Below are 13,573 nucleotides of genomic sequence, written 5' to 3' on the forward strand. Positions count from 1 at the left end.
TCCGCGGCATGTGGGATCTTCCCAGACCAGGGCTCGAACCCGTGTCCCCTGCATTGGCAGGCAGATTCTCAACCACTGCGCCACCAGGGAAGCCCCTGGAGCTTACATTCTTGAAGGAAGAGACAAACAATGACTATGATAAATAAGTAAAATATACTGCCTTCAGATGGAACAGACAAAAATAAGCAGGAAAGAGGGACAGAATATTCCAGGGGTTCAATGGAAGTGCCATTTAAACAATGGGGTCAGGAAGTCCTCAAAAAATAAACAGGTGACATGTAAGCATAGACCTGAAGTCAATGAGGGAGTAGGTCATGAGGGAACAGCAAGTGCAACGGTCCTGGGGTCAGATATTGTGTAATATGACTGAGGACCATCAACGAGGCCAGCGTGACAGGGGCAGAGTGAGCACGGGGCAGAAGGCAATGGGACATGAGGCAGAGAAGTAACCAAGAATGACCTATCGGCCGTTATCTTAACTTTAATTTTCACTTGGAGTGATATTAAGAAGCTATGAGAGGTAATAGGGCAGAGAGAGAGACATCCTTTAACTCATGTTTTCAAAGGAGCAGTCTGGCAGCTATTTTAAGAATAGACTTGGGACTTCCCTGGCGGTCCAGTGGTTAGGACTCTGTGCTTCCACTGCAGGGGTCATGGGTTCGATCCCTGGTAGGAGAACTAAGATCCCAGAAGCTGCACGGCACAGTCAAAAAAAAAAAAAGAAGAAGAAGAAGAAGAAGAACGGACTGTTGTGGGACAAAGGCAGAAACAGTGTGGGGACTACGTCAACATTTGGGGTGAGAAATGGTAACTACCAAGATAAGTCTCACAGAAGTACAGGCAGGGCTTCCTGTATACTTTACTGATCTCCGCTCACGAGAGGGCCAGCAACAGCCCTAGCTGACCAGGAGTCTGAAAATTAAACCCACTGGGCTGAACAGGAAAGCAGGAGAAGCACAATTAATTCTAGAGGGAGCTCAAGATCATCCCCCAGTCTACTGTGGAGGAGAGTTCTTGGGCAGGTTCAAGCTGAACTTTCAGAAGGATTCACGCCCTGGAGACCATCTTTTGGGATCCCACTCTTGCTTCTCCTGGAAGGGTCTCTGTTGTAATCTCTTGGTCTTTTCTTCCCTCAGTCTTGTCCCTCTTTGTTAGGTTATTTCTTCCCCACCCTCCCTTCCATGTGGTTGGGATTGTGTCCAACTCGGAGGGAACCCCTTCCTGGGGAAGAGCCAGGCTAGCAGCTTAATCCAGGCTCTTTTCAAGGCTTTAGAGAAAAGAGTTTTCTTGTCCCAAGTTCCCCTTTCTCCCTTTTCTTGCCACTGGAGAGAAAATCAAAATGGCCCAGTGGCCTGTTTCAGTCCAGGCTACTGATGCGCAATCACAAGTCATGTGCCATCAATGGACCACAGCACTCTGTCTACATTTTCACAATGTGGGATCCAACTTCATGATGAAAGTTTAGAAAGTCAGCTCCATGTTGCTGTTTCTCAAATATGCCCAGCTTTGAACAGGTTAGCAGCTGAAAACAGTGCCAGTTTTCCATTTGAGGTTCTTCTATTCAATAGCTAGATCATCAAACCTACACAAAATGTTTAGGGTAGCACCATTTGCATGGACAAATAATGGAAGCAAGCTAAATATCCACCAACAGGAAATATGGTCACACGATGGAAGATATGGGAAAATGAGCAAGAATATATGTGCAAATATCAAAATAATGTTCCCCACCTTCTCCCCAAAAAGAAAACTGCAGACGGATGGTTACAATATGATTCCAATTTTATGAAGATTAAAAGCTTGCAGGATAAACAACAAGGTCCTACTGTATAGCACAGGGAACTATATACAATATCCTGTGATAAACCATAATGGAAAAGAATAAGAAATATATATATATTTAGTCATTTGTATATTCTTTTATATATATAAATGAATCACTTTGCTGTATACCAGAAATTAACACATTGTAAATCAACTATACCTCAAAAAAATAAAACAAAACTTGCCAAACCATGCCATATATCTTAATGGACATCTCTGTATAACAAAGTCTGAAAAGATACATGGGAATAGTATGTATCAAATTCAGATTAATAGCTACCTCTGAGGAGGGACGTGCATGGGGAAGAGGTACCCAGGGACTGTAGCCATTTCTGTAATGATGTATTTCTTAAGCAGGGAGTGAGTTACATGGGCGTTCTTTATATCATTATCTATATTTGGGGGTTTAAATAGGATGAAAAAGTCATCTGGGTTGTAAGAACTTTCTTCCCCCCAGTGGAACTCAAGGCTCTTCTTAGTTTGATTAAAGATGGAATGTTCCCTGTAAACATTTTACTGCCATAACTGCTCTGGACCTAAGGCCAAAGGGGCAAAAGGAACCCTTGTGATTCACTCTTGATCCTGTCCTGCTCACCAGACCCAGGGGTCACAGGCAGGACCTTAAAGTCCAAACTTTAGAGTAATAAACATCTTGTATTTGACCGAATGTCCCCTCTGCGATCCCACCTCTGTCTCCAGGAACACTGAGGTTGGTAGATGGTAAGGGGATTTGAGGATTCTGTGACCTGGACACTTGTTTATTCTCTCAACTCAAGTCATCTGTTTCTTCATTCTGGAATGTACGTCCCCACTTCCTCTCCTGTGGCCAACCCTCTAGGTTTCAGCTTAAACATGATATCTGCAAGAAACCTCCCCTGGCCAATTTTGCCCTAAGCCTGGGTTAAGAAAGCTCATGGAAGCTTGAGCTCCTCCACGTTCTAAAGGGGCAGAGACTGACTGCCTGGGTCTTCGCAGTCTCCTCAGCACCTATAAATGGTCTGACAACAGCCGATACCTAGAGACTGTCATACAGAGGGAAGCAAGTCAGAAAGAGGAAGACAAATACCGTATATTAACACATATATGTGGAATCTAGAAAAATGGTGTGGATGACCTTATTTGCAAAGCAGAGATAGAGACACAGACGTAGAGAACAAATGTATGGTCACCAAGGGGGGAAAGGGGAGGTGGGATGAATTGGGAGATTGGGATTGACATATATACACTATTGATACTATGTATAAAAGAGATAACCTACTATGTATAATGAGAACCTACTGTATAGCACAGGGAACTCTACTCGATGCTCTGTGGTGACCTAAATGGGAAGGAAATCCAAAAAAGAGGGGATTATATGTATACGCATAGCTGATTCACTTTGCTGTACAGTGGAAACACAACATTGTAAAGCAGCTATACTCCAATAAAAACAAACAAATGAACAAACAAACAAAACCCAGCCAATACTCAAAGAACATTAATTGAATGCATAAATGAGAAAATAAGAGCTCATTGACTATCTGATGAGGGGAAGGCGTGGGTCATCTGGGCAGAGGTCACACATAGAAAGTGAATGTGACAAATATAGACTGTAGATGTCACATTTAGACTATAAACAAATATATAGATTTGTTTTCAAAAGACCAATCTACCATGGAAATGGAAGGTGAACTTAGAAGCACTTTTTAACTCTAAGTGTCTAGTCTTGGGCAGCTTGCTTAGTCTGAACCTGTGTCTCCATCAATTAAATGATGACAACTGAACACACCCATGTATTGATACTTTAGAGCTCTGTATATCTGTATATCTGTTTGCTTGTTCCCTCCCCTGCCGAATTCACGGTAAAACTATTAGCGGAGTTCTGGCAGAGGAAGGGAGACCTCTTCTTTGCAACTTCTCCCAGGAGCCTGCTTCTAATTTTATAGCCCATCACTAAGCCACTAGCAGTAAAAACTCTCAGGAGACTACTTTTCTAAGAAGGCGCGGGATGTGAGCGCGTAGAGGCTAAAAATATAGAGAGGTATGGAAAACGCAGAGAATTGAGAGATCAATCTGCTGAGGACAGTGGGATGTTTGTGGGTTGGCAGATAGAGGGTTGGGTATGTTTCTCATCATTTGGCCCCAATTCACTAAACCATCTGCTTCACTGCCCCTACCACCCACCCAATACATGTAGACACTATACATCTGTATCCTCATTATAATAATCAAGCCTATTGTGTTGCATTCTGATGTTGTTACTAGCTGAAGTCTAATAGACCACAAGCCCATTGGCAGGCAACATTATCCCTTAATGGGATGATGACTTTGGTGTTAATCATCTAAGGAAAAGACGGCAGTGCTCATTAAGCATGGAGGTGACTGCAGGAGTACTTAGCAAGGGACTCACAGGGAGCAGGTGATTCTCCCATATGGAATGTTTCTCCTCCATTGCCAATCTTGGAGGAGCTGGAATGTATTTTTTTTTATCTTGGCCATGCTGCATAGCTTGCGGGATCTCAGTTCCCCCACCAGGGATTGAACCTGAGCCACGGCAGTGAAAGCCCAAATCCTAATCACTAGACAACCAGGGAATCCTTGGAATGGATTTTTATCTTCTGTCTTTATTAAGGAAAGGTAAGTTTATTTATACCATAATTTTTGCTTTGATTCTGCCCTGCCTTTTATTAGCTGTTTTGATAGTAATAATGCTTGAAATCAATGGCTTCCAGCACCCTTCTACCGTAGAGATGTTTCCTTTAAGTGATTTGAAATATGCTTCCTATAATTTCTGTGCTTTGCCCTTTTGCCTCTGAAGTAATAAAAAATAACTAATATTCTTCTTCCATAATGGCCCTTCAAATATTTGAATGAACCTATTGTTTCCTCACCCCATCTTCCCTCTTCAAGCCAATTAACCTTAATCCTTTTTTTTTTTTTTTTTATAGCTACTTTATTTATTTATTTATTTATTTATGGCTGTGTTGGGTCTTCGGTTCGTGTGAGGGCTTTCTCTAGTTGCGGCAAGTGGGGGCCATTCTTCATCGCGGTGCGGGGACCGCTCTTCATCGCGGTGCGCGGGCCTTTCACTATCGCGGCCCCTCCCGTTGCGGGGCACAGGCTCCAGACGCGCAGGCTCAGTAGTTGTGGCTCACGGGCCCAGCTGCTCCGTGGCATGTGGGATCTTCCCAGACCAGGGCTCGAACCCGTGTCCCCTGCATTAGCAGGCAGATTCTCAACCACTGCGCCACCAGGGAAGCCCCCCTTAATCCTTTTTAAAAAAAAAAAAAAATTATTTATTTATTTATTTTGGCTGCACCGGGTCTTACTTGAGGCATGCGGGCTTCTTAGTTGCGGCGTGCATGCAGGATCTCATTCCCCAACAAGGGATCAAACCTGGGCCCTCTGCGTTGGGAGTGTGGCGTCTTACCCACTGGACAACCAGGGAAGTCCCGTTAATCCTTTAACTATTTCTCATAGAGCTAAGAATTTAAGAGTCTCTGATGCTCCACGACTCTCCAAAATTATGGTGCACAGAAATAATGAGAGCAAACATTTATTGAGCTCTTACTATGTGCCAGATACTATAAGTACTTTGCATGTATTAATTCATTTAATTTTCACAACAGCCCTATAAAGCAAGCTTATTATTACCTTCATTTTAAAAATGAGGAAACTAAGCCACCAAGAGGATAAATAACTTTCCTAAGGTGACCCAGCTCATAGGTGGCACAACTGGTTTTTCAACCGAAACAGTTTGGTTCCAGACAATATAGTCTTAATCCCAATGCTGTTCTACTCCTCAGGGTCCCAAACCTAGGTTATAACCGATAGTCTGGAGCTCCTAACTCTAAAATAGCATAAGTTCAGTGGAACACTAGTGCCTGCAAAATGGTAATAGGTCTTTCTTGAACAAGGGTCCATGACCAAAAATGTTTGGGAAATTCTGAGTAAGATAGTATTGAATAGGTTTCCACTCTGCAAGGCTTTCCATAGTCTTTAATATTTTCCCAGGCATGATGGCTCTCCAAAATCTAGACGCAGAATTTTCCAGCCATATTTACCCTTGTAACTCTTTAGTAAAACATCTACTAACTTGTGGCGTTCAACAGAATATTGCTTAGGAAACACGGCCCAAAAGTGTAGTTTAGATTTTTCCTGTTTCTTTTTCTTTCTTTTTTTGCCATTTATTACCTTTGATTTCATTTTATATGGTCTAGAAGTTTAGTGTCAACTACACAATTTAAAGGGTTTGTCTGTAATTTTATCTAACACTTACTTCTCCATCTCGTTCAGGATACCATGAAGGACATGAAGTACACAAATACACTGTGGCTACCATAATCCCTTGGTTCTACTAAGCTACTTTGCTTTTCTTTAATGGCGCTGCCCTGACTCTTGGTCATTGCCATTTGCTATAAATGTTCACAAAATATACTAAGTATTTCATTCTAAGTTTTGGGGTGTTTTTGGGAAAAAAATTTTTAAATCAAGGCTTTTGACTGTCTCTAGTCATTTTCTCCTCTTCACATGTTCTCAAAGATTTCTGATAGGTTTCATAGAACACATGTGGAAAGAGTAAAGGAATAGATATCGTATGAGCATCATCTTTGGGCTCAGTCATACCATGCATTTCACGTAGCACATAAAATCTCATGGCCCCAGGGAGGTATGGATCATTAGCCCTACTTTATAGATGGGTAAACAAAGGCACACATGTTAAACAACCTGTCAAGGTCAATGAACTCCGGGATTCAACCATCCCACATACAGTCCATGCTCCTTGGGTGCATTTCATCCTAGTAATTTAGTTACTTGTGGCTTATTTATTAGGTTGAAAACATCCTGTTAATTTACTATTATTTAATTTATTAACCCTGACTAAGGCCTGACCTCTTAAGAGGAAAATGCTGATGAACCATATAACACAAAGACGAAAATGTGACATTCCTATATTTTACAGATATATTCTTTCTTACGACCAGCTTGTCATTCAGACAGCACTCTGTCTCTCTTTTCTACACTCATTTCTTGCTCTCATTCAGGCAGACATTTTCTTCCTCCTTTTGGATAGCCAAGTTTAATTTCTTTAAAATAGACTATTTTTTTAGATCAATTTTAGATTTAGAGAAAAAATTGAGAGGATAGTACAGAGAATTCCCGTATACTCTACATCCAGTTTCCCCTAATATTAATGTCTTGTATTTGTATGGAACAAGTGTTACAATTAATGAACCAATGTTGATACCTTATCACAAACTAAAGACCATACTTTATTTGAATTTCTTTAGTTTATATCTCACGTCCTTTTTCTGCTCTACAATCCCACTAAGGACACTACATTATATTTAGTTGTCATATCATTTTAGGTTCCTTTTCACTGTGACAACTTCTCAGACACTTCTTGTTTTTGATGACCTTGACAGTTTTGAAGAGTACTGGTCAAGTATTTTGTATTCTGTCCCTTAATTGGAGTTTGCCTGATGTTTTCTTCATGGTTACACTGGGGTTATGGGTTTGGGGGAGGAAGGCCACAGAGGTAAAGGGCCATTTCATCAAGTCACTCTTCATGGCCCAGACCTAAGGAGTGGGGAGTTATGTTCTCCTTCTTTGACTCCAGAGGATCTACTTAAATTATTTGGCATTCCTCTGTCTGGGAGATTTGTCTCTTCTCCATCTATTTATGTATGCAGTCACCAGGTAGAATTTATTTGAAGTACTAGGGGTAAAACATTATTTGGTTCAAAAATATTCCTCCTTAAAATCCAGGGCAAAAGTGTTGTTTTTTGTTTGTTTTTAAAGACCTTCTTCTGAAAATTAATTAATTTAATTTATTTATTTTTGGCTGCATTGGGTCTTTGTTGCTGCACACAGGCTTTCTCTAGTTGCGGCGAGCAGGGGCTACTCTTCGTTTGCGTGCACGGGCTTCTCATTGCGGTGGCTTCTCTTGCTGCGGAGCACAGGCTCTAGGTGTGCGGGCTTCAGTAGTTGTGGCTCGTGGGCTCCAGAGCGCAGGCTCAGCAGTTGTGGCACATGGGTTTAGTTGCTCCGCAGCATGCAGGATCTTCCTGGACCAGGGCTCGAACCCATGTCCCCTGCATTGGGGGGTGGACTCTTAACCACTGCGTCACCATGGAAGCCTCCAAAAATGATTTTGAAAAGACTAATTTCCTTTGCTCATATTTAAATTAAATTTCATTCTTAATTGAACATTTAATATATATATTGAAACTGAGTTTGCCAGCAATCCCACTACTGGGCATATACCCTGAGAAAACTGTAATTCAAAAAGAGTCATGTACCACAATGTTCATTTCAGCACTATTTACAATAGTCAGGACGTGGAAACAACCTAAGTGTCCATCAACAGATGAATGGATACAGATGCGGCACATATATACAATGGAATATTACTCAGCCATAAAAAGAAATGAAACTGTTATTTGTAGTGAGGTGGATGGACCTAGAGTCTGTCATACAGAGTGAAGTAAGTCAGAAAGAGAAAAACAAATACCATATGCTAACACATATATATGGAATCTAAGAAAAAAACAAAAGGTTCTGATGAACCTAGGGGCAGGACAGGAATAAAGACACAGACATAGAGAATGGACTTGAGGACACGGGGAAGGGGAAGGGGAAGCTGGGACGAAGTAAGAGAGTAGCATTGACATATATACACTACCAAATGTAAAATAGATAGCTAGTGGGAAGCAGATGCATGGCACAGGGAGAGCAGCTCAGTGCTTTGCGACCACCTGGTGGGGGGGATAAGGAGGGTGGGAGGGAGACGCAAGAGGGAGGGGATATGGGGATATACGTATGCATATATCTGATTCACCTTGTTATACAGCAGAAACTAACACAACACTGTAAAGCAATTATACTCTAATAAAGATGTTTTAAAAAAAACAACAACAAAAAACTGAGTCTGACACAAAGATGACTCACACAAGTTTCCTTGCCTGAAGAAACTATCCTCGGGGTCAAACAGAAATGTATACATTTCACAAGGCAAATAAGTGCTGCAGTTAAAAGTTAGAGTGCTTCGGGAACACTGAGAGGATAGTACAGGTGTCCTTCTGTACCCATGCAGAAACAGTTCCAGGACCCCATGGGTACCAAAATCCTCGGATGCTCAAGACCTTTATAGAAAATGGTAATAGTGGTACAATGAATACAGTCTGCCCTCCCTACCAATGCGTTGCATACCTGCGGATTCAACCAAACCCAGATCGAAATTTTTTGGTTGAATCCGAGGGATGTAGGACTCGCAAACATGAAGGCTTGACTGTAATTAATTCAAGGAAAGTTTGATGAAAGAAGAGTGAGTCCAACACTGGCTTCCTGGTGTGCAACCAGTGATTCTGAATGATCCTCATTATGAAATGGAGAAGCATTAGCTCAAAGAGAATGAAAGACTTAACTAAGTTCACACAGTTGGGTCATGTATGAGCCTAAGCTGAAAATCAAGTCTTCCAATTCCAGATCCTATGTTCTTTTCACTGCATCAAACTAAAAGATAACACAGAAGTCTGCTATGCCATTATTCAAGGCAGAAATGAATAAAGCACTTACCTCAAATAAACGTAAGACTTTGGCCAGCGCACCAACTTCTTCTTTGAGTGAGAAGATCAGTGATATGGCACCATTTTGATTGGAGTTGTCTTCAATATAGCTTGTTTCCTACAGGATTAAATGCATTTGGGTAAAATGTTTTTCACAGCTCAGCAATTCATTCCTGTGGAACCTCTAAGGAAGAGGCGAGCATGAACTTTCTCTTCTAGTCAAGTCTTGGAATACAATGAGCTACATATATTCTATACAGAAGTATATGTGTGGTGGAAAATAAGTAAGTCAAGGGAAGTAAAATGTTCAGTGGTGCTCTTAGATCAGATTTCAATTTTAGAAAGCTCTAATTATTCACAAATGTCACCAGTTACACTATAGATTCACTGCCTTTTTAATGAGCACCTACCAAGTGCTAGGTACAGTTAGGGCTCTGAGAGAAACAAAGATGAATAAGAGGATGCCCCATTCATTAGAAGTTCAAATTCTGACTTAGTAGACACATACACAACAAACGAGATAAATTTAAAAAGATCTTAGAGGTGGTATAATATGGTGCAGTAATTGTCCCAGGAAAACATTGAGAAATACAGGGTGGAAAATACTAAAAATAGAACACACACAGGCTTTTGAGTCCAAAGACATGGGTTGGAATCCTCTCTCTTCCATTTACCAACCAGAACACTTTGGGATAGCTTAGGCTTCTTAACTTCCTCATGTGTGAAAGCAGGCTAATCTGTAATCATAACAAGCCCTGTCAAAACACTATTCAGATGATGAAAAAGATACAGATAAAATAGTTCAAATATAATATTAAGAGAAATATGTACAAATGATGGAAATATGAAGAATACCCACGAATGACTTCTTGGCCTTTGGCAAAGATGTCACGGGAACAATAAACTTGTTCCCAGATGCTGGGATCAGAGACACCAATTGTTGAAAAAGAGTCGCTAAGTAGATAAGAGCACATATATAACTTATTGGAAGATGGATGCCTTAAAACAGCAAAGAATGTCAAGGATCTAGCAACTTTCTACATGCATGTGACAGCAAATTAAGGTGGGACTAGGGTTGCCATTCCAGAAAGGGTTTGCCAAAATCTTTTAAAATTTTAAAGTTAAGTGTTAAATTAAGTTTTACAATAATACATAGAGTTCCATGTGTGCTTTCAAATAAACAGCATATACCTAAAACTGGGGGGAAAAAAAACCCACGCAGAACAATTACTCTCTTGTAAGCAAGTTAATGAAATTAGAAGAATGGCTGTTACATCATCTCCATGAGAAGGCTGTGCTGGGCAGGCTCTCAGTGACTTGGCATCATAAGCCCTGTATGAACATGGATGACCCTCAGGATGAAATTCTTTTAATTCAGAAAATTCAGATTTTCCCAGAACCTCACCTGAAACAGAGGTGCGGGGGAAGAACCAGAATTATCAGCAAGTGTGATTAGAGGAAGCCCTAAATGAATTGCAAAACTGAACTGTTATATATCCTTATATGGACCATGATATTATCTTTCTAAAATTTTTTTTAATCTACCATACATTAAAAGCCCCTATAATGTCCCAGATATTATGATAGGTACTTGATTTGGATTATCTCATTTGATTTTGATAACAATCTAGAAAGTAGGTTTTATTATTTTCCAAGTGCCCCTTTTATCGATGACAAAATGAAGGTTTAGAGAAGTTAAGTAACTTGTCCAGAGTTGCACGGTTAGCAGTGGAACCCATGCCACTGGATCCCAGCATGCTGTCCATGAATCACAGCTTCCTGCAGGCTCTGCTCTACCTTCCGTCTCTAGTAAACCCTGCCAGAGACACGCAGAGCAGTCTCTGATGGCAGTCTTCTTCCTAGGAGAGGACACTGAGCCCTCAGTTCGTTCCAGTTTCCTTGAAATGACAAAAGATTTCCATTTCCAGTTCACTTGGCAGCATTCTCCTCTCCTGTTGGCCTCCAAGAAAGGGAGCATATTTCTGACACACCTCAACGGATGTCACCTATGACTGGGGCAATTCAGACGTGAATGCACCATGCTCGAAACTCTGTCATCCACCACTTTCCCACTCCTGTGTGTGTCCAGCCAATCACCAAGTCCAGTCTGACCTTCTCCAGAAATGATTCTCGGGGTCAGGTCTTTCTTTGGTTCCCACTGCCACCACAATAATCTAGCTCTTAGTGATCTGCAGTGATTGAGCCCTCCTAGCAGAATTTTGCTCGTGTCCTTATTCTACTCAGAATTCTTTAGGGGCTCCCCATGGCCAACAGGATACAAGACCTCTTTCTGATATTCAAAAGTCCCCTTAGTACCCCACCTCCTGAGGTTCACCCACAGGAACCTCGTCTCCAGAAAACTGTTTCCTCCTTGCCCTTTCAACTCCTCATTAGAGTAAATGTGCTGCATCCCTCCCTCTCCCCCTTTCAAATACATCACCTTTCCTCAAAAGCCCTCTTGGGTCTCACTTCTCTCAGAAAACCTATGTACTCCTCAGCCAAGGTGAACAATCCCTCCTTGATCTGTGCATTTCATTTGGCCTCTGATACCCACATGGGACTTGATAATTGACTCAAAGAGGTGGACTTGTCTTAAGAGTTCATCTAGTTCCACACTCTCATTTTTCAGATGGGGAAACCATGGGCCACCTGAGATCACACAGGCAGTGGGTGGCAGGTTAAGAACTCAGGCTCCTGCTATGGAAAACAGTATGGAGTTTCCTCAAAAAACTAAAAATAGAGTTGCCATATGATCCAGCAATCCCACTCCTGGGCATACATCCAGACAAAACTCTAATTCGAAAAGATACATGCACGCCAATGTTCATAGCAGCACTACTCACAATAGCCAAGACATGGAAACAACCTAAATGTGCATCAACAGATGAATGGATAAAGAAGATGTGGTACATATATACAATGGAATATTACTCAGCCATTAAAAAGAATGAAATAATGCCATTTGCAGCAACATGGATGGGAGCTAGAGAGTGTCATACTGAGTGAAGAAATTCAGACAGAGAAAGAGAAATATCATATGATATCGCTTATATGTGGAATCTAAAAAAAAAAAATGACACAAATGAACTTATTTCAGACTCACAGACTTAGAGAATGAACTTATGGTTGCCAGTGGGGGAAGGGTGAGGGGAAGGGATAGTTAGGGAGTTTGGTATTGACATGTACACACTGCTGTATTTAAAATGGATAACCAACAAGGACCTACAGTATAGCACAGGGAACTCTGCTCAATACTCTGTAACAACCTAATTAGGAAAAGAATTTGAAAAAGAATAGATACTTGTATATGTATAACTGAATCACTTTGTTGTACACCTGAAACTAACACAACATTGTTAATCAACTATACTCCCATATAAAATAAAAAGTGAAATGAAAAAGAAGTGTTATGACGGAGAAAAAAAAAGAAGATGTGGTATATATATACAATGGAATACTACTCAGCCATGAAAATAATGCCATTTGCAGCAACATGGATGGATCTAGAGATTATCATACTAAGTGAAGTAAGTCAGACAGAAAAAGACAAATACTATATGATATCACTTATATGTGGAATCTAAAATATGACATAAATGAACTTCCAAGAAATAGAAATAGACTCACAGACATAGAGAACAGACTTGTGGTTGCCAAGGGGGAGAGGGGGGTGGGGGAGAGACGGATTGAGAGTTTGGGATTGGCAGATGCAAACTATTATATATAGAATGGATAAACAATGTCTTACTGAGTAGCACAGGGAACTATATTCAGTATCCTGTAATAAACCATAATGGAAAAGAATATATATGTATATGTATGGCTGAATCACTTTGCTGTGCAGCAGGAACTAGCACAGCATTGTGAATCAACTATACTTCAATAAAATTAATTAATTAAAAAAAAAAAGAACTCAGGCTCCTAAATGTCATTCATTCTATACAATTCCCTCTGCTATGGACACAATGTCCACATTAAAGGCTCTGTTTCTTGCATAGTAAGGGCTGTACTCTGGTCCAATCACCAGAAGGTTACTCAATACCACTCCTAACAGTCTATACCTTACCCATGTCTGTCCCCTTTCACTTTCGTCATTCTCCCCATATACTTTCTAGATCAGGGTTTCTAAGTGGGTGTTCCTTGTGTCTCTACTCCAAAATGACCTCGTGATTCCTTGTTTGAATGCAGATTCCTGGGCCCCA

General features: G+C 40.9%; 1 protein-coding gene and 1 long non-coding RNA gene across 2 annotated transcripts in view; one reads left to right on the forward strand and one right to left on the reverse strand.

Moving 5' to 3' along the window:
* Positions 1-13,573, forward strand: part of LOC309608954 — a 1,139,914-nt gene that overhangs the window by 719,373 nt on the left and 406,968 nt on the right. The gene's annotated exons all lie outside the window — the stretch shown is intronic.
* The window catches only part of PAH (phenylalanine hydroxylase), a 72,459-nt gene that overhangs the window by 55,563 nt on the left and 3,323 nt on the right, over positions 1-13,573 (reverse strand). Inside the window, exon 2 of the mRNA XM_082349658.1 lies at positions 9,382-9,489. Within this exon, the coding sequence (XP_082205784.1) occupies positions 9,382-9,489 (108 nt within the window). The remainder of the gene's footprint in view (positions 1-9,381; positions 9,490-13,573) is intronic.

Source organism: Balaenoptera borealis (genome assembly GCF_965194805.1).
Source record: "Balaenoptera borealis genome assembly, chromosome: 13".
NCBI lineage: Eukaryota > Metazoa > Chordata > Mammalia > Artiodactyla > Balaenopteridae > Balaenoptera > Balaenoptera borealis.